This window comes from Muscardinus avellanarius (genome assembly GCF_963383645.1).
Source record: "Muscardinus avellanarius genome assembly, chromosome: X".
Classification (NCBI taxonomy): Eukaryota; Metazoa; Chordata; class Mammalia; order Rodentia; family Gliridae; genus Muscardinus; species Muscardinus avellanarius.
The window spans coordinates 72,648,263-72,675,562 of NC_137792.1; the positions used below are offsets into that span (position 1 = coordinate 72,648,263).

The following is a 27,300-nucleotide window of genomic DNA, read 5'->3' on the forward strand; positions in this document are numbered from 1 at the left end:
AGTTTGGAAATGAAATATGTACTAATGAATTTACATGCCACTTTCTAAGAACTCTGAATATTTTAAAGATTTTTGTATAGATAGGACAAGGCTAAGTGTATCTGACTTTAGTACCTTGGATCATTGTAAGGAAGTTTACATTCCCTCTCACTTTGTCAGAATTCCCAATGAACACAAATAGTATTTTTATTCTTAGAAATCTTTTTTACATTGAGTACTTTCATTTTTTTTTTCTAAGGATAAAGAAGCCTTTTAAAAACATTGCTGATGTGAAATAGAACTGACACCTAACTTTTAGGCAAACAAATTATGGCCTGCTTTTTTTCTAATGAAGTTATCACATTTCAGGGACATTGTTTTACTTATGGGGTTTTATTTTCTCAGTTTCAATTTTGACTTCAGATTGGAGATTATATTCCATTTGGACTATTCCTCAGTACATTTTTATCTTTATACTTATGAGAATCTTTGTTTGTCCTATATCTATTATCTCTCCCAAGCTTGGCCAAGTTTGTTAGGTTATGCACTTATATATAAATATTTAGCACAATATGTCAGACAAAACATGCTTGGAGACATTTCAGTTCTTCCCCTTCTCTCTCCTTCCTTAGCTCATTTTTTTTTTTTTGGTATGTGTGTAGAGTTGCAGATGGTTGCTTTATCTCAGATGTTTAGATTTGGAGGACATTCCTTTGCACTTTGCTTGATGGACACAATGAAATGAAAGCCTTTGAGTCAATCTTGACTACCAAAATGGTAGCTCCACATAACAGATAACTTTAGGCTCCTCTTCCTATTTTTTTCTAACTGGTTCCCCAAACTCCCCCAAGCCAGATAATTTTATGTATGAGATTGTGTGTTTTTTAAGAAAATATTATGTTAAAATATTAAAATATATTTTTAAGAAAATATAATGTTCCCAAGTCAGGAATAACAATTAGTACCATTCATTAATCAGGGGGCATGTTTTGACTCTGGGTTCTGGCTAGGAAATATAAACTGTGAAAGTCACACATATATATGAACCTCAGGCAAATTTATGACTTGTCAGCCTTTTAAGGTTAAATTCTTAACCCCAAATCAGGGCTGGCTTTATATGTGGAATCCGGCACATTCCTCTGGGCCACTGAGCGTGCCCCTCCCCAGCCCTTTGCTTAACAGCAGCTAATGGCCTAATGAGCAAGAAGGATTTCTGCCTCTTATCAACTGCCTAAACAGCAACAGGAAGGCTGATATATAGACTATAGGTCAAAACCTGAGTTCTTGAACCAAAATAACTAGAAGGTCAGTTTAAAACTCCAGATATGTGGTATCTCCGTAGATACTGATACTTTTTGCAAAAGATCTAGATACTTGAGTTCAAACAAATAGTAATAGTTGTCAAAAGTATGAATAGTCTAACTAATTTTGCTAATAATTCTTTCCTTCTTTGTCTGGTTCTTTTATAAATAGGCTTCATATAGTCTTTAATGAGCTTTTTAGTTTGTGCCTGGAGGTTGTTATGGTCATGTAGGCGTGTTTGATTGTCAGATGAAGGAACGACTATTTCTGTTTTGGCTCAGGTTTCGAAGGGACCTTCGAATAGAGGCAAATAAATTTCTATGTTTACTCTTGTTTCTTTTTAGGCTAAATTTTTGAGTAGATAGGCATTCAACTTGCTATGGAATCAGAGAAATCGTTGTGCCTCTTCATATTGTCCTGACTTTTTAAAAAAGGAGAAACAGTGCCTATTTCTTAGATCCACTTGGAATCCAGGCTCAGGCTCATATAGAATAACTATTTTAGGGTATTCAGGGCCCATCATAGTGAAAGCCCCTCGATTTTCATCTTCTGCATTTGCATTTTTTTCAGAGACAATAATGAAAACATTTTTTTCGGATTTTGCTGTTACTGAAAATCCTATTTACATACACAGGCATTGTTGTGGCTTAAGGAAGAATGTGGGGTCCCATTCTTTAGCTCCTTGTATATCTTTGCAAAGGCTTGTCTAAATAGAAGTAATGACACTTTAGTCTAAGCAGCTTTTCTCATTTAGTAAGCAGGGTGGTTTGAAATTTCAGTTTACTAGATAATTGAGTCTCTTCTTCTTAATTATTTCAGGCATGCAGGTTGCTCTCTTTATAGTAAAGACCCTAAAAATCTAGTAATCTCCTCAGGCATCCGTTTGGTAATAAAATCCTGTGCATGTTCAGGGGTTAATTTTCATGACAATTGTGTGCCTCCTCACCCCACCCCCACCCTTGAAATTCTGCTATCTTTCAGGGCCTTGATTTTGAAAGCACACTTTCAAAACATATAAAGTTATTGCTAGAATTACTGAATTTAGAGGAAATTTAAATGTATTCAGATTCATGCTCATTACACAACTTTCATTTAGAGTTTCTAATAGCCTTGTCAGATTTCTTGGAAAACATGTGCCTGATTTTTCTGCCAGACTTGGTTTTCTGCCCTGAATGAAAAACCGAATATTAGCAAAAGAGCAGCCTAAGTATCCCCTATTCTATCACTTAAAAAAATCTCATGGAGGTCATCATCTTGTGCAGAGGGAGGTGGAAAAAAACTAAGGAAAAACTTACAAAAGCAAGCTCATGTTGGCTTCACATCTGCTAGTCATTCCCACTGGTGTGACTTCAATTCAGCAAGTTTTTATTGAGCACCTGTGGTGGGGGCGGTGCTAATAATCGTTAACATTTATTGAGTCAGGCGCTATGCTAAGCCTTTTATGGGCAACATCCCACTTAATCCTCATAACAGCACTACCAGGTGGTAGTATTATTTCTCCCATATTACAGATGAGGAAACTGAGGCTCAAATAACTCATCCTAGGTTAAACTGCTATGAAATGAATTAAATCTACATAGGCTGGTTCCAGAGCCAAATTCTTAACGATTACTTTTATGCTGGGTTCAGAATTTCTAAGAATTACTCCTGAAACCAGTTTTGAGGACCCTGCTCATGATGGCGGAAGTAGATGCTTAGAATGATGGAGGCCATGCATGGAGGAGTCTATCTGTTGAGGGAAAGAGGAGTATGTGTGAAGATCAGTAGCTTAGACTTGTTTGTAAGAATGTTGCATCCCAAATACAGCCCAGAAGTCTGGTGTCACAGACGCTTCTTTTCCTGTTTAGTGAAGGTTATGCTTTGAGTTAAACTGCCTTCGTGATTGTACTAACCTGTTTCAATCTCTGCCTCTGCGCATTTTCTCATTAGTCACTTAAAAGCCAGCACTCAGCCGTGCGTGGTGGCGCACACTTGTAATCCCCGCGCTTGAGAGGCGGAGACAGGAAGATTGCGCAGGTTCGGAGCCAGCCTCTCTGGCCTAAGAGACCCTGTTCAAAAAAAAAAAAAAGCCAGCACTCAGATGTGCACGTGTCTTCAAGAGGCTTTGGTAAATTGGCCTCATAATTTTTGAGTCACCATTTTTCCTTTATTTAATTTCTCCTTTTAAATGAGGTGGATATTCCTGAACCCAATTACTGTTGTCTCCAGAGTCAAAGGTAGGTCATAGAAAAGTATCAATCCACAGGGAGACTGGATCCAAGCTTGATTGGTACAGCTTGATCTGGAAACCTCCTGGGAGTGCCTCTTGGAGCCCAGGGCTCTGGAGAGCTCTGTGTCTGAGTCACTCACAGCATGATGAGAGAGAAAATGAAGTTACCATTAGCAATTTTCAAGTGTTTCAGCAAAATCATGGGAATGGAAGGAAAAAAAATCCCCAAATCACCTGTTTGGATAATTTATTTTTGTTTTTCATAGCTCCCGAAGAAAGCAAGGAGGAAAAACGTCACTACTGAGCATCGTTGAAAAGTCTTTTATATGTTGCACTAATAACTTAGGGAACATTTGGTTCAAGGGGAAATGAACTCACCAGTCTGTGTGTGTGTGTGTGTCTGTGTGTCTGTGTGTACATGTATGCACTTGAAACAATATTCCTTTGCTTTCAACCTCAGCTAAGCAAAACCCTTTGTGTCTCCAACTTTCTTACAGTTTGTAATGTTTTGCTTGTCAACTCTTTTCCAATGCATTTTCTTATCCATTAAATCTCTTCTACAGAAAGGAGTTGCCACCAAGTCTAGACTTCAGTAACATGCAGGAGGTGGGCTTGTTTGTGAAGATTTTGATTCATATTACAGGAGAATGGGAGAAGGAGGAGCCAGAAGAGGAGGAAGATAAGGAAGAAGAGTGAAATCTGTCCTTCCAGTCCTTCAGATACTCAAATTCTAACACAACAGGATGTTGGAGATATATAAAATTACTGGAGCATTTACACAGCTATTCCCCAAGATGGCATAAATGCCACAGTGCTAGAGTACGTTAGTGTTGATGCTCAGATAAGCAGAAGGATAGGAAGAAGGAAAAGATCAATTGCGATGCTTCTCACTCAGGGATCAAGAGTGAGTGTTTGATTTTCTTTTGGCTGCATTTTGCTCAGGTGCAGTGTGTAAGTTGTACTAACAAGGCAACTGACTCCCCTTGCCACAGGTTTCTATCATAGGAAAAGAGGAAAGATATAATAGAGGGCACAGATTATTTACAGTGGCTGAGAATGTAATTACAAGGTGCAATGGCTTGAAACTGAAATTTAGGTTAGCCATTAGAGCTGAGAGAAGCATCTTAACAGTAGAGGCAATTGGGCATCGGAAACATTTGCTTGGGATCTTGTTAAACAGCAACTCTAGAAATGCTGAGGGTCAGGGCAGGGATGATGTAAAGAGAACCCCAAATTCAGTGTTGGTCTGGAGGCCTGGACTGATAGGCATCTTTCATTATTGCCTGGCTCCCTTTGTGATTATTTAATTGCTGATAGTTTGAAACAGTTTTTACCTGTGACCAAACCATTCCTGATTTGTTAAGCATAAGAAACAAATGCCTTTGAGCAGTAAAAATTCAGCATTTAGAATGGTCTTAACAACCTCCTAACAGACTTTCTGGAATATAGGCCAATTATTACTTTAAGAATATTACTGTTAATGTAAACCTTAGGCTCTATGATTCTCAGGGATGACACTAATTTTTTTTTTTTTTTTTTTTGGTTTTGGTCTCTGTTCATTTCTCTTTTTTTAACTTTTGTTTTTGTAGTACTGGGGGTGGAACCCAGGGGCTTTTCTACCTCTTGGCTATACTCCCAGGCCTATTTTATACTTTATTTGGAAACAGGGTCTCAGTAAGTTTCTGAGAGCCTCACTAAGTAGCTGAGGCTGGCTTCAAACCTGTGCGATCCTCCTGTCTCAGCCTCCTAAATGCTGGGATTACAAGCGTGCGCCACCACACCCGGCGTCATTTCTCTCTTGATCTTTCACTCCTTTTTGACGCCTTCAGGTCCTATCCAAGTGTTCTGGACTGCCGCACCCCCATCTCTTTCTTTCTTGTGCTGGAGTGAGATCCCAGGTCTACAATTTAGTCTTGGGGCATGAGGGCATTACTCAAGGAGTCTTGCACTTTGAGACAATACCTGATGTAATGGCTTGGCCCATGAAGTAACTTGCCTATAATTAAACATTTAGACAACACTAGGAAGATATTTTGGGGTGGGATGAAGAAGGGAGAGAGTGTGTTTGTTTTCTAGGGCTGCCACAACAAATTACCTCAGTATGGTGGCTTAAAACAACTGAAATTTTTTCTGAGTTCTGGAGGCCAAAATTCAAAATATGGTGTCTGCAGGACTACACTCCTTTCAAAGGCTCTAGAAAAGAATCCTTCATTGTCTCTTCCAGCTTCTGGTGGCCCCCTCTTCTGCAGTTGTATCAATCCAGTGTCTGCCTCTATCTTCACATGGTCTTCTGCTCTTTTTGTTTCTCTCCTCTGTGTATCTCACATAAGGACACATGTCATTGAATTTGAGAACCATCTGGGTAATCCAGGATGACTTCATCTCCAGATCCTTTCCTTAACTACATCTTTAAAGGCCCCTTTTCCAAATAAGGTCACATTCATAAGTTCTGGGTCTTAGAACATAAAAATCTTTTGGGGAGATATCATTCATCAAGACACTATATAAGAGAGATTTATGTAAATTTAGCAGAGCTCACTACATTAAGGGGAAATTGTTCTACAGAAACTTTTTTTTGGTGGTACTGGGGGTGGAACCCAGAGGATTTCTTCCTCCAGGCTATACTCCCAGACCTATTTTATATATTTTATTTGGAAACAGGGTCTCGCTAAATTGCTGAGAGCCTCACTAAGTACCTGAGGCTGGTTTTGAACCTGTGCGATCCTCCTGTCTCAGCCTCCCAAGCGCAAGGGTTACAAGTATGCGCCACCACGCCCGGCAGTTCTAGAGAAACTTTACGTTGGTTTCTCTCAGTGTTCTTCTTGAGGGGGGGGGTGGCATGGCAACTGCTATTATCGCATTTTTCAAATGATCAAATTGAGGAACTGTGAAGTAAAGATGACTTATCCGAGTCACTTTGGATCAGAAAAAGTATTCTAAAACAGAACAGGATATACCACATTATTCAATATGAATTTTTCATTATGAATTTATACCTTATCTCATGATTCTTTTTAAATTCTTTTTTTCCTAAACACTTTATCCAGGGGAAGGCAATGGTTGCTTATTACTTACCAGATAAGCCTTTTCACAGGATCTGTAGGATCAAGGCAATGGTACACTTTCAATTGACTGCAGCTTTCCACTCAGGCTTTGTGATTTGCTGAAATATCAGAAATAGGGAGTCTGGGAAAGCCAGAAATATCTGTGAAGTAAAATACTACTGTTTTAAGTTCAGTTTTACTGAGTGTCAGGTACAACTTACATGCAAAGTGTAAATATATAGCTGTCATAGATGAGCTAGTCTCTGAAGGTATGCTGTCAGAGTTCATGAGAAAAGGACCAGTTCTAACATTTACGACTATGGGGTATCTATCTTGTGATGGACCACCACAGTATACCAGTGATAACCTTGGTGTGCAAAGATATTAGCAAATTGGAGTACAGCCTTCATGGAAACACAGAGAGAAAGGACCTTGAAGGTCACCAGGTCCAGTCTCTTACATAGGGTAGAAGTCACTTCTGTGATATCTCTGACATTACTACCCAAAATATATTTGAATGCTTCAAGGGATAGGGAGCTGATTATGTATAAAAACCATGATCTTTTTGTTTAATGTTTGTTTTTTTTAATTCAAGAGCCATTTATTGAGTGTACTATATAATGGGCTCTATGCCATACTGGGGAATACAGAGACGGCCAAGATATAAGTTTTAATGGTAGGGATAATACAGATATACCAATGGCTTCAAAGCTTAGATTGCAAAATACAGTTCTAGAGATGTAAAAGCATGCTGAAAATTCTGAGAGATGATAGCTTTTAGAGTGTATTTGGAGGTGAGGGGAGATAAAAGCACTGTGAAGGAAACACTTGAGATAGAGTTTATGGATGAGGTTTTAACAGCCAAGCACTCCAGGGACAGAGATCCTTGAGCAAAATAAGGAAGCAGGAATTGCAGGCACATGTTTGGGAAACATTAAGTAAGAGTTTAATTTAATCCTCACAAGCACATGAGAGGGAGATAATATTATCCCCATTATATAGATAAAAAAAGCTGAAGTTCAGATTGCCTGGCTTTGAAGTGGCTGGTGGCTACTGGCTAGTGGTTCACACCCCAATCTGTCCAATTTCAGAGTCCCTTCCTTGGCCAATACACAACATCTCATCAGAAAGCTCTCTGCCATTAGTTTATGTTTAGAGATACAGAAACATATAGAATAGCATGCAATTATCATGTAGGATGCATTGCTATCCATTGTTCAAGTGTTATTGAGAAAGCCTTCCTAAAATGGTAAAGGCTAATCCTTTTCTTTGTTTCCTTCCAATGCTCAGCCTGGAATGGTGTTAGAGAACATTTATTGACCTACAATATAAAACTTTAACTCTCTGCCTCATTTCCTCTGAGGAAAATAGGCCCAGATCTGGAAAGATACCTGACTGAGTCACACAACTGATGTGGTAGCAGAGCAGATAGTAACACTTGAGCTTTGATTATTAAATTGATTTTGTCAGGAGACATATTTATTTTATTTTTTTAAATATAATTTTATTGTTGAATTATAGCCACACATCATAAAGTAAATCATGTTGACAGAGCTTTGATAGAAAAGAGGACTTTTCTCTTCGTGCCATTTCATACACAGGAGAGAGGGGACAAATATTTGATTGGGCCTAGAGCATTGAAATTCTAAGCTATGACTTGGGTCTACATATTTAAAGATTCTATCTGAAAAATAAAAATTACGTATCTCCTGAAAGACAGGATCTCAGCTACTTATCTGAGCAGAATAACAATTAGTGAAGGAGTAACTGGGAGAGACAGGGATATTACCTTAGCTTAGTACTACTGGCAGAATTCTAGACTAAAAGATTGTGTATTACTACTCCAAAGTGGCTGAAATTGTTCTCCAATCCAGTTTTAATCTTATTATGGAGTTTCCTCCTACCTAAATAACCAACGATGTGTGACTCTTTGCACTTTTCCAAAAGTTACTCTGAACTGGGCATCGTAGTACATGCCAGTAATTCCACTACTTGGGAGGCTGAAACAAAAGGCATTGCAGGTTGGAAGCCAGTCTTAGCCACTTAGTGAGACCCTATTTCTAAAGTAAAAAATAAAACCGGGTCTGAGGTATAGTTTAGAGGTAGGATGCCTTCTGGATCAATGCTCAGTACCACATGCAAAAGGTTAATGTAATATTATAAATTATCTGATCTCATTCCTTTAAAACTTATGTCTTAGCTGGATATTTTGACTCATATCTGTGAATTCCAGTTCCAGTTGGCAGGCTGATGTGGGAAGACTAGGTTCAAGGCCAGTATCACATGGTAACTTAGTGGACTTTGTTTCAAAATATTAAAAAATTAGGGCTAGGGCTATAGCTCAGAGGTAGAAAACCCATGGGTTCAATTCCTACTAACACACACACACACACACACACACACACACACACACACACACACACACGAGGCCTCTTGAAATACTGGCATTACCACCAAGTGAAAATGGACAGCATCAAGCCCAAACCACAGTGGTCCCCTTGAAATTCAAAGATGAGTCAGTCTAATGTCTTTACTTCAAGGAAATTAAATCTAGTGGAGATAAGGCATGCAAATGTAGCTGTGACTCAAGTTAGAGTGTGTAAGTCATTTTGTAGCAGGGCACTTTTTTATCTGGCTTCTGATACTCTCTACCACTTTACTCTTCCTTCTAGTCTTGCAAGGCTTCATTGCAGTACCTGAAAATGCTATTCACTTTTTTGGTATGGTACTGGGTATTGAATCATTGAATACCCATTGGTGTTCTACTTCTGACCTACACACCCAGTCCTACTCTATTTTATAGTTTGCAACAGTCTTGTTAAGTTGCTGAGGGCTTTACTAAGTTACTGAGTCTGTCCTTGAACCTTGGATCTTTCTGTCTCAGCCTCCCAAGTACTGGGGTTATAGGCATGCAGCATTGCACCTAGCCATAGCACCCACTTTTATACCCCTGTGCTCTTGCTTCATTTTCTTGGATTTTTTTTTTGTGTGTGGTACTGATAATTGAACCTAAAATGAGATATTTCTTATTTGGAAAGGGGAGGCTGAGACAGGAGGATCACATATCCAAGATGAGTACATGGTAACTTAGGGAGATCCTTTTTAAAAATAAAAAAGTAAACTAGGCCTGGAGCTTGGTGGTAGAATGCCCCATGTGTTCAATCTCCAGTATCACACAAAAAAGAAAAGAGGAAGGAAAGAAGGAAGGAAGGAAGGAAGGGAGGGAGGAATAGAAGGGAGGGAGGGAGGGAGGGAGGGGGAGAGAGAGAGACAGAGAGAGAGAGACAGAGAGAGAGAGAGAGAGAGAGATCACTGGGGCTTGAGTAAGAAGAGTATAGAGACAGGGAGGCCAATTTGGAGACTGTTGTAATCCAAGAGAAAGAAAGTTAGTGGATAAAGCAGTGATGACAAGAGGGGAATGATGTGACATTCAAAACCAGGATTTGGTGACATTTGGCTGTAAAAGATGAAGTTGAGCATGATTTAGAGGTTTCTGATTAGTTTGGAAGTCCATTTCCTAAACCAACATGTGAACTCCAGAACAGAGACTGTGTTTTGTTTATGATTGTATTCCTTGGGTTGGGCATAGAACCTGGCACAAAGTAGGCAGTCAGTAAATGTTGGATGAATGTGTTCACCAATTTTGGCAGGATGAATATAATCAGTGAATTTGTATTCCCAGAGCACATGTTGACTGCTGGTTGTTAATGTGGTCCAAAGAGAATCTCTTTGTGGGGTAATGGAGTGATCTGGGGATTCAACCTTTACTGAGCATGGAATATGATAGGCAGTTAATTGACAGTTGGCAGTAGAGATAAAGGTAGTTGATTCTTTAATTCTCAAGCTTAGGGAATGGCTTATCTCCAGGTTACTTTAAATTCCCAGTACTCCAGTGTGGTAGCAATATTTTGGTCTGCTTTTTACAGAAAGAGTCTATGGTGGCCCCAGGCACAATCTTTGATTTAAAGTCTGAGCTCCTGATACTCAAGTGTGCCCTCTGCAAAGTCATGTTCTTTCAGGCTAAATAACAGAAGGTTAACCTTCAGCTGGGTTCTCCAAGATGATTTCTTCCATTATTGCTCTCCCCACTGGTTTCAAATGCAGCCATTTCTTTCATCTGTATTCCTATCTTGACTAGTGAGAAATTAATGAGCGTGCAAGATTTGATTTAGATAATGATTAATTAGGGGAAAAGGTGCTGTTCTAATAGCAAGTCACTATTATATGCTAAGGAAATTAGTTAATGTTTTTGGATAGCAAATTGACTTGTCCTTAATTTAAAAAAAATTTAAAATGCCTGATCTGTTTTATGGTTCATTAGTTCAGCAGCCTGCTCTTAATCCTTTGGATAATTTTAATAGGTAGGTGTCATTTTTCCTACAAGTCCTGAGCAACAGATTTTGGATATCATTAATTCCTTTGTTTAATATTACTTTAATAATAATATTGCATTGTTATTTTCAGCACAGTTGTATCATTGTTAGCAAAAAAATCTGCTGTTCGTAAAGAGACCTCGACAATGAAATGTATCAAATCATCACACACACATACGTATGCACACACACAAATATTTTAATTTTCATTGTTATTGAGCTCTGATAATTCATTATTTTCTCTTGCTGTTTGAATATCTTTATATACATTTACAAAAGTATAAGGATCAACGTCTACATTAGTATTTCTTCATTTTTTAATGTGCTTTTTGACAATTTATTATCATTAGCTAAAATGGCAGTCTAGTAAAATAACCAACATATAGAACATAATAAAGGTAATTAGAGAATTGCAGGACTAAAAATGACCTTGATGGGTTATTTAGTCCATTTCCTAATTTCAGGCCATATGACTAATCTTCCTAAATACCACTCTTTGTCATATTAAGCTTCTACTTGAGAAACACCAGTGGTCCTTTATTGCCTCTGAGTCAAGTCCATAGGCCTCTGCCTACATTTAAGGCCCTTACAATTTAGGCTTATCGTATGTGATGAGCTCACTGTACCCCAGATTCCAGCCTGACCCTAGGCTGTTTATTTTTACCCTGTTATTCTGATGGTATCTAACACATTTCACCCATTGTCCTCTCCAAATCCTTCCCATCCTTTATAATCTATCTCAATCTCTATATCCTCCTGTGGTCTTTTTTGACTCCTTGGGCCTCTGGTGAGCATTCTAGCAAATATTCATATTTAATATTTCAAAAATCAACTTTTTTGAGATGTACTTACAAACAATAAAATTTACCCACTTATGTGATGAGTTTTGACAAATGTATACATACATCTAGGTAACTCCTACTGTAATATAGACTGTTTCTATCCCTTTTGAAAATAATACTGCATATTTTGTCACAGAACTATGCACCAACTTCTGCTGTTTTCTAGCTATCTGGGGCTGTGAAAGTCTGGCCTCTCTGTGTGAATTTATTTAATTTTAACTTAAACATTGTGAATATTTATACAAAAACTAAAGAGCTTCGCAATCCTTGCAATGACTATGTAAAGTAAATAATATTAATAATTCCATTGTATAGATAAGGGCAAAAGGCATATAAAATATGAGCAATGTAAAATCATAAGCAATTTGGTCTGAGAGGCCAGCCACAAGTGCTTTTGCTCTTTCCTGCTCACTAGTACCTATGATATTGTTGACAACTCGGCCTTTAATACTTACTGACTTGGAATAAAATCCAACAAAACAGATACATTGAAGCAGTCTGATGTACAATATTGACTTTCCTCTTCCAATTTTACATAGGGTTCAGGCCCAAAATGGAGTCTCCAAGTGAGTGTTGGCTAGGACTTCACAGCAGAGAGGAACTGAAGTACCAGCTCAGGTGGAAGTGGCTAAGGGACACCAGTGGCAGTCTGAAATACCAGGTCTTTAAATGGAGCTAATAAAAAGCAAGAGTTGGGTCTAGAGGAAAGAGTCTGTGATGAGGGTCAAAAAATGCTAGGCCACAGGGAGTCAAGCCTGAAGTGATCACCCAATATAAAAGTATGCGTATGATGAGAGCTTTCTGTGGACCATTTGTGGTTAGCCTCTGGAAAGGGAGGCAACTGGTAAGGATGCCCAGTAGTTTGGCACACATGGGAATAATCCCAAACAGAAATAGCTTCAATGGTTCAAATAACTCTTTTCAGTTGTATGACCCTAAATTGGATCCAATGTGTGAAACAGACCTCATCTCAAATAATTAGAAACACATCACTTCATAGATCCTTCAAGTGAAACATCTATTTGTATATCTTCAAGATGTTTAGAAATTGATTTTTATAGTAATTTCAGATATTTTCTCCTAAGATTAAGGTTACCATGTAAAGTTTTCAGGATTGTCTGTCTGTACTCATTTTTAAATACAGAAAGATGCAAAGTTTTTGTGTTCTCACTATACAGCCCTCATTAAATCCACAGTGTGTGCATGGGGCTGAATGGAATCACTGGGGCATCCCAAAGGAAATGGGAGTCATTCTCTGCTTTTAAGGAATTTACACTCTAGGAGAGGAGATTATAGTATGAAGGTACTTTTTTTTAATCCTTCAAAATAAATGGGAACTAGCAACCTTGTAATGACTTCAGTTAATTTTTTTTAACATCTGGGAATGCAAGTTATTAAGCCCTAAAAAGCTGAACCTTTCTGGCTCATTTGAATAGTCAATTGCTATGTTTTCTCCTTATCTCCATTCCAAGGTATATTGCTTGTCGCTATTCCCATTTCCCAGCTGAAGTACATTTTTTACAAAACAAAACAACCAAAAGAAACAAAACAGGAGCACCTCTTTTTGACAATCATGGGACACAATTAGTTTCCCTCTCTTACAAAGGGGCTACTTCCCCTTAACTTTCTTTTGTCCCTCATATAATTATTATAGAATTCTTTTCTATTTACTATGTCTTTTGTTGGTTACATCTTATTTCTTAAATTGACCTTTGGGCTTTTATTCATACAAGTATGTAGCAGTTCTCAGTGTACCTCCTTAGTCATTTGCCCTTAGTTTTAATTTTCATTCATCCAATTTTGAATTCAGTTCCCAGGGAAATTCTTTATCTAATTGATGAATACTTCTACTAAATTCCTTCTCTATTTCTTTACGTTTTTTTTTTTTTTTTGTGTGTGTGTGTATGTAGTAGTAAGGATTGACCCCAAGGATGTTCTACCTCTGAGCCATGCATTCAGCCCTATTTTACTTTTCATTTTGAAGCAAGGCCCTGTTAAGTCATACGTGTGAGCCCCCTCTTTCAGCCTCCCAAGTACTAGAATTATTGTTGAGCCACCCTACCTGCTCAGTTTTATTTCTTTCATGCAAATGTCACTGGCATTGGAATGGTTATGTCTCACTATCATCATTTAATTAAGCAGGTCTTGCACTCTTTTGATTGCTTGTGTGGGAATTTTTAAATCTAGTCTATAAATTATATCACATTTACTTAAAATGAATTTTTTAAAAATTTCATTTGAATTTTTCTCCCTCCTGGTTTGGAAATCCTGAGTTATCATCTGTTTATAAATGTTTTATTTCCTCAAATCTATATCTAACTCTTAGCCCCTAGATCAATTGTGCTGGTTTATTGATTAACTAGGAAGGAGGGTAAATATTGCTATATATGCATTTATATTTTGATAAATACCTTTGCTCATGACAGTTGACATGTTTTCTAAGAAGTACTCATTTGATATTTTATTCCTTAAAAGGATTTTGGTTAACTTGATCTCAAAATAGTAGGAGTTAATACAGTGATGAAACTTAGGAAAGGGGCACAGTGTGCAAGTTCTAGGTAACTTTATGGATTATTTTATCAAAGGCAAACCAAACTAGAGTCGTGGTTATTCAAAGAGTCTTGCCTAGGCTTCTGTAGGTACAGTGTAGATAACAGTTTGTTATCTTATGATATTTTAGAAACTCATAGCACTTCACAGAGTAAAGATCAGAGAGACCTGGTATTTTATAAACCCACTAGCTAGAGCTGGTGGGAATCAGAACAGTACTAAGACCCAGTCACCCTGCCAGATGAACTCAGGCCTTCTTGAAAACTGGAAGTTATCAATACAAATTATCTATAACAATTAACTTATGAAGTTCAGTAAATGCAACAATTTTAAACATGCACCACTTAGACATTGGTTTACCAAAATGTACACAAAACTTTGCTTAAATGAATAGGAACTCAGTGTATGAAAATCATCTGCTATATAGGATTGTTCATATCTATGTGTGCATGTCCCAACTAACCTTGTTTAAATTTAGATTAGCCAAAAGTCTTCCCCAAGGTGACTCTTTCCCTGCTTGGTCCAGTAAATGGCATCAGTTGCTACTAGAATAGCACTACCTTTTGTAACTTCTTATAAGAAGAACACTGTTGAGCTGGGCGTGGTGGTGCAGGCTTGTAATCCCAGTACTTGGGAGGCTGAGACAGGAGGATCTGGGTTTGCAGACAACCTCAGCTACTTAGTGGGGCCCTTTGCAACTCAGTGAGACCCTGTTTCAAAGTAAAGAATAAAAAATAGTGCTGGGGTATAGGTTGGAGGTAGAATGATCCTGGGTTCCATACTCAGTACCACCTTAAAAAAAAAGAATGAATTTATTAGGCAGAGAATTGTAATGTTTTTGCTCCTTTAAAAAGTAGCCAATAAAGCCGGACATGGTGGTGCACACTTGTAATCTCAGCATTCGGGAGGCTGAGACCGGAAGATCATGGTTCGCGGACAGCCTCAGCTACTTAGTGAGGCCCTCACTAAGTGAGACCCTGTTTCAAAGTAAAGAATAAAAAATAGTGCTGGGGTATAGGTTGGAGGTAGAATGCCCCTGAGTTCAATTCCCAGTACTGAAAGAAAAAAAGAACATAGTTAGCTAGAACTAGATCTGTGTTTTTTTCCATTTTTTGAAGATAATTATAAAGCCTTTAAGCTTAGACCATATTTGAAATCAGTTAAGGCTTGTATATGAGATTAACATTTGTAGGAGATAAATCTGAACTCTGTGTCTCCAGATGCTCAATTGTATTTTGCCATTAAATATTACCTTTCCATTCTATACTGTAAATTGTAGCACTTGATTAGGCTTAGTGATGTGTACTATTAGTGCTCTTCTTTTCTACTTTTGCCAGAAGAGAGCTTGGTGTCCATACCTTGGATTCCAACATTGATGTTACGTGAGGCAAAAGTTGATGAGCCTTACTTTGCTGGGGACATTATGGAACTTTGGGGAAGTTATGTTCCATATACACATTTAATCAACCTACCTACCTATGTTATTATGACTAGGTATTTATCTCTGTTAGCCCTTTTAGACAGTGAGCTCCTTGGGGGCAAGGAGCAAGTGACTTTTGTACAGAGTCCTCCAGCACAGTGCCTGACACATAGATGGTGTGTTAGACTGGGTCCTCTGAGAAGCAGATTCGAATTGAATTTGATATGTAATCGTTTATTGGGGAAAACACTTGCGAATAAAAATGGAGGAAGGAGGTGGCTGAAGGAGGCTGGGAGAGCCATTAGAGCACAGTGCAGGCATGATTCCTGTGAAGGAGAGGGGAAGAAAGGTAGAGTATGAAGAATTCTCAACTGCAGTACAGTATTAAAAGCTTTGAGCCAGGTGTTGTGGTTCACATCTATACTCCCCATACTTGGGAAGCTGAGAGAGGGGGATTGCAGGTTTGTGGCCGGCCTCAGTAACTTAGTGAAACCCTCAGCAGCTTAATGAGTCCCTGTTTCAAAATTGAAAAATAAAAAAGCGCTGGGAGTGTAGTTAGGAGGTAGCATATCTTTGCATTCAATCACCAGTACTAAAAAGAGGAAGTTTTGGCAACATCAGTGGGAAGTCCTCAAGCCAAAAATCCTTCCTTAGGAAAGTCCTGTGACAGGACTTAGTATTTTTGACATGCTAAGTCATTGGTTGAGAGGATTCCCTAGAAACTGTGGCCTGTGCGTAACACGGTAGAGAAATTGGAAGGCGGCAGGGGGACTACTAGTCAAGTACTCTCCACAGTAGGAGAGCTGGTATACATGTTTTTGTGTCCACCTCAGAAGGTACTCAATAAGTGCATATCAAAGACAGAATATTGATAAAAATAGAATTGTCCAGTGGTAGAACATGTAAGCATGTGTGAGTCCCTGGGTTTCATCCCCAGCACTCAGAAACAAACATATAAATAGGAGTTAAAGAGAGGAAGGAGACTGAAACTTTCCCTCACTTCCTTCATCATTCCTTAAATATTTTCTTATGATAAAAAGTCTTCCTTGACTGGGCATAGTGCCACATGCCTGTAATCCCTATACTTGGGAGGCTGAGATGAGAGAATTGCAGATTTGAGGCCAGTCTTAGAAACTTAGCAAGAATCTCAGCAACTTGGTAGGGACCCTGTTTCAAGAAACAAAAATTAAAGCCGTGTGTGGTGGCACATCTTGTAATCTCAGCATTCAGGAGACTGAAACTGGAAGATCGCGTTTCGCGGACAGCCTCAGCTACTTAGTGAGGCCCTCCGCAATTTAGTGAGAATCTGTTTCAAAATAGAGAATAAAAATAGGTCAGTGGATGTGGCTAGGAGGTCAAATGCCCCAGATTCCATCCCTAGACCCACACACACAAAAAAGAAACAAAAATTATACAAAAGGTTTGGGGTGTAGTTCAAAGATAAAATGTCCCTGGGTGCCGGACATGGCGGCACATGCTTGTAATCCCACCATTTGGGAGGCTGAAAAAGGAGCATTGCAGTTTGCAGACAGCCTCAGCTACTTAGTGAGGCCTTTTGCAACTCACTGAGACCCTGTTTCAAAATAAAGAATAAGAGCTGGGTGTGGTGGTGCACACTTGTAGTCCCAGCATTCAGGAGGCTGTGACTGGAGGATCGTGGTTCGCAGACAGCCTCAGCTACTTAGTGAGGCCCTCCACAACTTAGTGAGACCCTGTTTCAAAATAAAGAATAAAAATTAGGGCAGGGGGTATAGCTCAGAGGTCAAATGCCTCTGGGTTCCATCCCCAGACCCGCAAAATAAATAAGTAAATAAATCAAGAATAAAAAACAGGGCTGGAGGTATAGCTCAAAGGTAGAATGCCCCTGGGTTCCATCCCCAGTACCACACAAAAAAGAAAATGTCCCTGAGTTTGTTTGTCCTCTCTCTCTCTCTCTCTCTCTCTCTCTCTCTCTCTCTCTCTCTCTCTCTCTCTCTCTCTCTCTCTCCCTCTCCTCTCCCCCTCCCTCTCTCCCTCTATTTACTACCACCGTATTCCATATCCCCCTTACTTGTGCTTATTTTTGTGGTCCTGAGGGTTGAAAAAGGGGCACTCTGCCACTGAGCTACATTCCCAGACCTTTCTTAAAGTTATGAAGCAGGATCTTGCTATGCTACCCAGACTGGCCTCAAACTTTCCATCCTCCTCCTGCCTCTGCCTCATGAATCTCTGGGATTACAGGTGTGTACCACTGCAGCTAGGTTCTTATATAGCTTTTTTAAAATTAAAAATATTAACAGATTTATTAAAGTATAATATATAATAATACATATTTTAAAGGTGCAATTTGATAATGTATGCACACATAAAACCATCACCACAATTTAAATAATAATGTCTATAATTCCTCGATGTTTTCACACTAACTCATGTAATCCCTCCACCACTTCCTATACTCTATCCCTCCCTAATAACCACTGAACTACTTTCTCTCACTATAGATTAGTTTCCATTTTCTAGACTTCTGTATAAATGAAATCATAGAGTGTATACTTTTTTACCTGACTTATTTCCCTTAGCAAGTTTTTGAGGCTCATTCATGCGATATCATGTATCATATTCATTTCTTCTTATGGCTGAAGAGAATTTCACTGTATGGAAATATTTCAGTTTGTTTTCCTTTTTTACTTTGTTTTATTTACTTGATAATACTTATCATCTCCTGATACATTTTTTGTTTGTTCATTCATGTGTCATCTCTCATAGTGTTAGCTCCATGAGGGCAGAACTTTTTGTTTTGATTTTTTATCCTGAAAAGCAACATTGGGTTGGCCAGATATATATTTCATTTGGAAATCAGAGCTGGTTGTTTCTGGGTTGTGCTCTTATTAATAAATTATAATCTGAAAAAATTATAGGAGTGAAGACTGAACTTTTAACAGACAAATTAAATATCGGTATTCAATGACGTGTATTTGGCTTTATAAAATTACTTTATGAAGAATTTATGACTCAAACCTAGGCAATTAATTCTGATGGTTACTCAAAAAGATTCAATTATCAAGACAATTGGAGGAAATCAGGAATTAATTGAGGTAAACACGAGTTTTTAAAAGAAATGCATGAATTTGCTGTGTGTGTGTGTGAGAGAGAGAGAGAGAGAGAGAGAGAGAGAGAGAGAGAGATTCTGCTTACTGAAACATGAAAACCTTGTTTTTCAGGATCAGATCTGCAAGTATGTCTTCCCAAGGGCCCAACATGCTGCTCAAGAAAGATGGAAGAAAAATACCAACTAACAGCACGGCTGAACATGGAACAACTGCTTCAGTCTGCAAGCATGGAGCTCAAGTTCTTAATTATTCAAAATGCTGCGGTTTTTCAAGGTAGGTTCTGGGGATCATTTTGCTCAATGGCATCATTATTGAGGCACTGGGCTTTCAAATGCTAAATATAATTTATAAATTCCCATTTCAGCACTAGTGGTTGATATAAAAAAGCATTTCAATGAGAGATTCTGGTTACAGAAAAATCAGGTTTTAAAGAAACTTCCTTATGATCTTTGGAAGGGTGGGTAGGTATTGTTAAAAATCCTTGTCCAAGGACATTCTGTTCATCTCTATGTAAAGGTTGTAAATCTCTGCAGAAAGAGTAAATGATACTTTCTCTCAGCTATTCCATAAAACATGTAAAAAATATTTCCAAGCTCAGTTTTCTCCAGGAATGAGTTAGATACCTGTGGAACACACATTAACTCCTTCTGACCACTAGGACCATTTCCACTTAACAGGGATAAACTGGCTTTTTGGCCAGACATTTTTTCATTTATATGAATGGTTACCTGTCCTCTCCTTGTGAATCTCTGTTCTTACTATTCCTATGTATGACTGTGAAAGAAGCTATTGTGGCATTGCCAGAATGGGTAGCAGATTACATTATCCTTGTAAGTTTATAGGCTTATCATATAGGAAGATCCCCTTCAATTCAAAGGCCCAGCTATTCATGATGATGATGGTGGTGAGGTGGTAGAAATAGTGACTGTGACCTAGGTGTTCTTTTCAGTGATTTCCACATATTAATTCATTTAATTATTACAGTATATCTATGAATAGGTATTAGTATTCCCATTTTATGGATTAAAATCTAAGGCACAGAATGTTCAACTTGTCCAAGGCCACACAACTAATAAATGGTGAAGGTAAGATTTAAATATAGGTAACCTGTCTTTTAGAGTTCATACTTTTAACAACCTTGCTAGACTGCTTCTTGTGACTTGGAAAACTAGTTATTGGTATTGAGGTGAGGTTTTCTATCTTTTTTTCAGTACTGGGGATAGAGCCCAGGGGCATTCTACCTCTGAGCTACACCCCTAGCCCTATTTTTTATTCTTTATTTTGAAACAGGGTCTCATTGAGTTGCAAAGGGCCCCACTAAGTAGCTGAGGCTGTCTTTGAACCGCAATCCTCCTATCTCAGCCCCCTGAATGCTGAGATTACAAGCCTGAGCCACCATGCCCGACTTTCTATCCTTCTTTAAGCAGATAGAATCACCTACCATTTTCTTGCTCTGCAACGAGAATACTGGATTTAGACAGAAAAATAACACTTTTGACTACTTGACATTGCACAGCTTTAGATTTATGGCCCCTTTACAGGAATTAACCTCTTTGAATTGTAAAGTGTGGGTTGATTATAGCTTATTTTTGTATTATAATGTAATTCTTAAAATTAGCTAAGAAAATTATTCAAATTAGCCAATAAAGTGTACATTCACAACAGTTCTTTGAGTCAAAGACTGAGGGGATGTTTTGTTGATCATATGAATCACAATATAGAAGCTTGAAGTATTTGTTATCCTATTTATGCAGTCAGTCTCTTGCAAAAAGTTTGTCAAGACTAACAATTTGGCGATAGAATGAATAATTTAGGCTGATGTTAAAAATACATGTGCCATTCATGTACTTCTTAGATTGGTTTTGGAGTCAATCTACTGCCAGAAAGTAAACTGATGTGAAGTGATGTGACATGGGAATTTGGTTGGAGAGCTGTACCTTACTCTTTGGAACATTATGATGCATTCTGAAAAAAGGAGTATTAGTGATTTGTTTAATTCCTAGAATAACTAGGCTTCTAGATGTTATCTTACCACCACTGCCTGCCTGGAGGGGACATGACACTGGTCTTCTAGCATACTGTGCACCTGTCATGGCTGTCCATCTAAAGGCCCTGAATCAGTTGTATCTCTGCCCAACCCTTCACATTGGGTATTGTGTTTTCTAGGGCTTGAACAAAATGAAACTAGGAGAGAAAATAAGTTCTGACAATATTTTATTGGAATTAAGTTCCAGATATGGCTGCTGAAGCATTGATATAGGTTCCAGATAAGGCTAACACTAGTATGTATCTCTGCTGTTTCTGTTTCATCGTCTGTCTGTCTGTCTCTCTATCTCTTTTGCACACACACACACACACACACACACACACACACACACACACACACCACTTTCTTGAACTGTGGGAACAGGCAGAAGGACAATCCTAGCAAAGGAACATGGCAACCAGTAAATGATGTCTGAGCTCATTCTTTCAAGTGCCTTAAAACCACCTTCTCATTGTATGTACTTATTATTTACCAATTTTCATTTCTTTTTCTTATTCTTTTCCAATCTCACTTGAAAACTACGCCCCATAAGAAAAAAAAATAAATCATGATGCCAGACCACAAAGCATCTATGCCATGTCTGGGGAGATATTGCTGGCAAGTCCTCTCCACAACAAATATTTGGGGAGAAAAGACTTAAAATCAGAGACCGCTATAAGATGATGTTATTATAATCATTACAAAACACAGTACTTCATTTTTTCAATACTGTTTTTAACAATACTTCTTTTTTTTCTTATAACTACTTATTACTTCAGTGAAGTGAAATCGAGGTCACCATTGTTTTTTCTCCTAAAATGCACATCTCCTCCCCAAGATTTTAGTAGATCAAATTACTGAGAAAATTATGCCTACTTTTTAATTTGTATGAAATTTGGCGTGGCAGCTTTTGTGAGCTATTTTCTCCACAACATGAAGTTGTAGAAAGCTGATCTGGATTATGGCCTAGATCCACAATCTCTTTAGGATTCTTTCACTAGTCTACACTGGGGGTATTTATGCAGTGAGTGCTTTCTGCAAATATGTGCACAGTTCCACAAGCAATCCTTATTGCCTCAGTTTGGATTTTATGTCTTCATTTGCAGGAAGCCTTTGCCCTCATAAATGAGCCCGGGGCCCTTTGCTACAGTGGTTGGAGTGCTCTAATGCTAATGTTGTTTTGATAATGATTGAAACATTAAAAAAAAGTTGTTCTTTATTTTCAATCTTTGTATTGCCTCGTTTCCTGAATTTAATTTACTTAGATGTGCTTAGTAAAATGGGGCAGCACAGCAGTTTTTTGCTTTTGCTTAATTAATTCTCTTTGAAAATCTCCACAAAAAGTGATTTTCCTTTTTTCTCTTTCTCTTCTCCCCTACCTTATAATAATTATAATTATTGCAAAGATTTATTAAGTTCCTACTGTATGATGCTTACTTTTACATAATTATCTCATTTAATTTTCCCAGCAGCCCTATGAGGTCTGCACTGTAATTACCACCATTTTACAGATGAGGGAACTCATTGATGCCACAGCTCTTCTAAGCCATCATGTGACATGATTTTCCTTGTTTTTAATGTGTTTGAGGTAAAGCAGAATTAATAAGTGATGGATTTGTGGTCCTCATAAAGAAAAATCTGATAGAATTCTGAATTTTTCCTAATATCTCTCATACTTCTGTACCTTCAAGTTTTGAGTTCTATTATCTTTGTAGAATTCCATTATAGCTGTCAGGAATTCCATTCCTTGTGTTACCAGGAAATAAGTAGGGTATATCCAGGGGCTTTCTGTATTTTAGAGGATTCTGATCTTCCCCAAGGTGCCATTGATTTTGCGTGAGAATAGACTGGTTAGAATGCAGTAATGCTTTGTTTTACTGCAAGTTGTTTATGCAACAACTTGATCTCTTTTTACCAGAGAGGGGAAATTATGGTTAAGCAGAAAACATCTCTTTACATCTAAAATGCCATGGAGTTCAGTGTGTTGACTCATGCCTGTAATCCTAGTACTTGGGAGGCTGAGACAGGAGGGTCACTGGTTTGAGGCTAGCGCACAGTAACTTAGCAAGACCATGTTGCAATATGCAACATAAAAAGAACTGGAGTGTAGCTCATTGGTTGAGTGTTTCTGGCTTCTATCCCCAGTACAAAAACGAATGCTATGGCGCTCCTGTTTATAGGGTTGACTCATCCGAGAGCTATTTGTGTCCCTGCTTAGAACCTAGTGTCTGAATTAATGCACTGTATCTACAGTTTCAATTTCCTAGCTTTCTGGCCATTTGTAGATAAGCAGTTGTAAAGAAGGATTGTGGAAGACTACTAGAGGTAGGTGATTATGAGTAACAAGGAATAACAAGTGACAGTAAGGGTGGAGGACATAAAAAGTGGATTTATAACTCACTAACTGTAATAGAACATTTCTAGTGGAGTATATGTCTTCGTACCCCAGCATCCCTCATAGTAAGTTCAACAATTTATGTTTTAGTGATAGTTGTCAGTCAGCAAAAAGATTGAGTTATATGCACTTTTTAATATTCCTCTTTTAAAAGGCTAAAATAATTTTGGTGCCAAAATTATTAGGAGGATCACTGGACTTGGAGACAGAAACCCCAATTTCTAATTCTAGATCTGCATTTATGAGCTGCGTGATTATGGGTGGCTATTTAGACTTTAATAGCTTGTGTTTGCTTATCTGTATAATGGGGATACACATTTCAGTCCTGATGATCTCATAGGGGTAGTATATGTGAAAATGTCTTGAAATTCATGAAACTATACATGCGTTATCTAGACAGCTCATTTATATGGACCACATCACCCCAGTGGTGCAAAAAATGATGCAATTACATAGGGATATTAGTCTATAAATAAGCTATAATCAACCTACTTTATAATCAGCCAGTAAAACAGACACCTTCAGAACACAGTGATAGAGGACTTAGGCAAAGGACCCCTTTGAGAAAGGGGTGTGTGCATGCACTCTTGGATGTGAAATGTCATTATAGCCAAGAAGCTTTTTCAGCTTCCTAAAGCTTCTCTTATGGCCTGTATCTGGTATACTTTCCCCATATTCACACACCTAGATTAGGGAGAGTGTATTGGTTCAGGCCACATATTATTTGGATTTTCTGGTCCACGTTATCATGGTGGAGGGAATGAAATGGTGGATGTAAGTCTTGAGATTTTCAGTTCATCTGGACCCAGCATTAGAAGTCTGTCTTCTTGCTGTGGAGGCGATGAAAAAGATGCCCTTGAATGGGGAGAAGGGCAGTTTCTTTGCTGCTTCTGTTGCTTTCTCCCTCATTTTCTGTTTCCATCTGCTCTTGGTAGTTCTTATACTCCTTTCTGTCAGATCCCTGTCTCTTCCACTCCCCTAAATAAAATTGACGTTCATTAGAACACCCTTTTCCATCATCTTGGAGCAATTTCTCCAGTCATTTCTGCTTGAAATAACTATTTGGGGACATTATTCAAGCATAATTTTTTTCCTTCACAGTTAATATGTGACTAAATAATTGCTTCAATGTTGATAAACATGTTTTTGAGATTCAATCATTTGTTAATTTAGTTTTTGCAATGCGGTGGGGGCTTTAAGTGAGTATCAAGCAATTTTTCTCAATTTCACAATTTTTCTTCATAATTGGCCTGACAGTTCTTCTGCCCATGCTCCCTCCAGCTCTACGCTGGCTGAGCCATACTGAGTCCCAAACTCAAATGGCCGGCCATTCTGTCACAGCACTTTTTTCACTGAAAATAATGTACGAAAGGGAATAATTGCATTGTCTAATCAGAACTTAATTCATTTGCTGGGGCCAAATGTAATATGCAATGGATTAGAAGAATTTTAGGGTGAGGTTATATGTCCTCGAAATTGTAAATTATTAATCAAACCACTCATCTGTGCAGGAAAGCTCTAGTAATCCCATTATAAAAGGGTAAATTTCTCACCAGAGCCCACAAGATGCTGTCTTTAATTAGGTGGACTTTTATGGTGCTGACTTAAAGAGATATTTTAGTCACAAAGTTTAAAAAAATACAGTTTTAAAATTATTACTGCTATTGGAAAAACAAACTGGAAACAGAGTGTTTACAGTCTTCTCAGTTTTGAACTAAGAACTTTTGGATTTAAAGTAGGTTAATAATTCTGTGGCTTTAGCTATAGCAGAGGCTGGGAGAGTTACAAACCTTTCCTGTGCCCTCTTACTGATTTACCAGGCAGTCATTAGGCAGAAAACTGTTTAATAAAAAGAGCTTAAAAATGACTCAGTGTGCTGGCAGAGACTATTCTGGGGTCAATCCTTAGGTGACAATATTATGCAGATTAACTTTTACCCCAGCACCTGGCTCCTGATTTAACAGTGCTCCTGCTGGAATGATGACTTCACACAGTCCTCACAAGTGGGCCCAACAACACAAATTATAGAACACTGTCCCTGCCCTCTAGAAGCTTCCAGGAAGAATACCACTTTTACCTAGTGAGAATACTTACATCCCTTTTCAACTGGGGTTTGTTTACTTTCTGAAAACATATGTTCCTCCTCCTCTTTCTGCCTCACTGAGTTGCAGTACCTGATATAAGAGTAATGAAGCATATGTTAGAGAGATTTGAATTCTCCTGTCAGTGGAGTGAAGGTAGAAACAATTTTCCTCTAAGCTGGAAGTGCTAATATAGGAATTAAAAACACCAGTTTTTTGTTTTTGTTTTTTTTTTCTTTGGTGGTACTGGGGGGTGGAACACTTCTACCACTGAGCTACACTCCCAGGCCAATTTTATATTTTTATTTGGAAACAGGGTCTCTTAAGCCAGTGCGGCTGGCTTCAAACCTGCGCGATCCTCCTGTCTCCGCCTCCCAAGCGCGGGGATTACAAGCGTGCGCCACCACGCCTGGCAAAACACCTTTCTTTTGACTGAGAGATTCTTCTACGGGCCAAGGGATGTGCCCAGATTCCTGCTTTGCCCTCATTCCACCTTTTGGTCAGTCACCAGACCTTGTTTCCTTTTTTATACTTCCTCACATCTTTTGCTTATAGTCTTACATTTCTCTCTGGGTCTCAGTTGTTGTGCTTATTGCATGCTGATGTCTTCAAAAAAATTTTTTTTGGTGGTACTGGGGTTCCTGGAAGCCCTTCTACCTCCGGGCTACACTCCCAGACCTATTTTTACATTTTTATTTGGAAACAGGGTCTCCTAAGCCAGCGCGCGCGGCTGGCTTCGAACCTGCGCGATCCTCCTGTCTCTGCCTCCCAAGCGCGGGGATTACAAGCGTGCGCCACCACGCCCAGCAAATTTTAGTAACAGGATCTACTAGCTCCTATGAAGACTACCAGCAATGATACAACTGGATTTCATGAGTTAGTCTCCTCCTTTGCTTCCCAGTTCAGGAATGGAGTGCAGCAATTATAAATGCAGGCTCTGGGATTTTTTTAGGCTAAGTTTCAATGAGGATGTGAGAGATAGGCATACTGGTGTGGAAAAGTTGAGAGTTTGAGTGAGGCTCAGAAACCTCATCTCTGAATGTGTACTCAGTTAGAGGAATAAAATCTTCTGTTCTATAGTGTTTCACTTGCATTATCTCATTTAAACCTCACAACAACCCTGTGTATCTGGTATTTTTATTAACCTCATTTTTATCACTGAGAAAGTAGAAGCTAAGGAGATTAAATAACTTATCCAAGCTGGGTACTGTGGTGCACACCTGTAATACAGGACTTGCAAAGCGGAGACGGGAGGATCACAGGTTCACCTTAGCAACTTAGCAAGGCTCTCAGCAACTTTGAGAGACTCTGTTTAAAAAAAATAGGCCTGAGAGGGTCTAGCTTGGAGGTAGAATGTTGCTTGGTTCAATCCCCAGCAAACACACACACACACACACACACACACACACACACACACACACACACTAACTTGTCCAAAGTTGCAGAGCCCAAAATGGTGAAGATAGGAATTGAACCCAGGAAGGACAGTTCTAGAGTTTCTGCCCTTAACTACCATGTTTTGTATAGTCTCTGTGTATTTTCTTCATGGTTGTGGGCAAGCTCTTCAATTCTAGCTTTCTTTCTTGCAGAAGAAGTATATAATGTATTTGCTGAGCAAATATCTAGCATATCTGAGGCAGGTATTATGGGGGATTCAAAAACAAAAAGTAATTCATGCCTATGATCAAGTATTAAAAATTCCAAAACCAAGACATTTAATCATGACTGATAATGGTACAAGGTATCCTAAGAGAAATGCTGTAAGAAAAACTTTAGCAGTTTTCTATGGGGAGTAGAAGCGGATTCAGGTCATGTGGGGCTCAAAGTTTATGCAACTAGAGAGCCCTTTTTAAGAAAATAAGATGAAAATAAAATTACAAAGTGGTTTGGCACTTCTGAGAGGGGGTGTGCAAATGTGAGTTTCTGTAGCTTAAGTTTCATTAGCTTCAGAGGAGATCCACCTCTATATGAGAGTATGATTTGGAAAAGA

General features: G+C 38.5%; 1 protein-coding gene across 3 annotated transcripts in view; it reads left to right on the forward strand.

The window, feature by feature from the left end:
* The window catches only part of GPC3 (glypican 3), a gene marked incomplete at both ends in the record, with an annotated part of 443,900 nt that overhangs the window by 14,306 nt on the left and 402,294 nt on the right, over positions 1–27,300 (forward strand). For 2 of the 3 annotated variants that reach the window (XM_080719493.1, XM_080719494.1), the window contains one exon: positions 18,920–19,081. The exons of the other annotated variant lie outside the window; for it this stretch is intronic. In XM_080719493.1, coding sequence (XP_080575619.1) covers positions 18,920–19,081 — 162 coding nt within the window. The remainder of the gene's footprint in view (positions 1–18,919; positions 19,082–27,300) is intronic. 3 annotated transcript variants of the gene reach the window in all.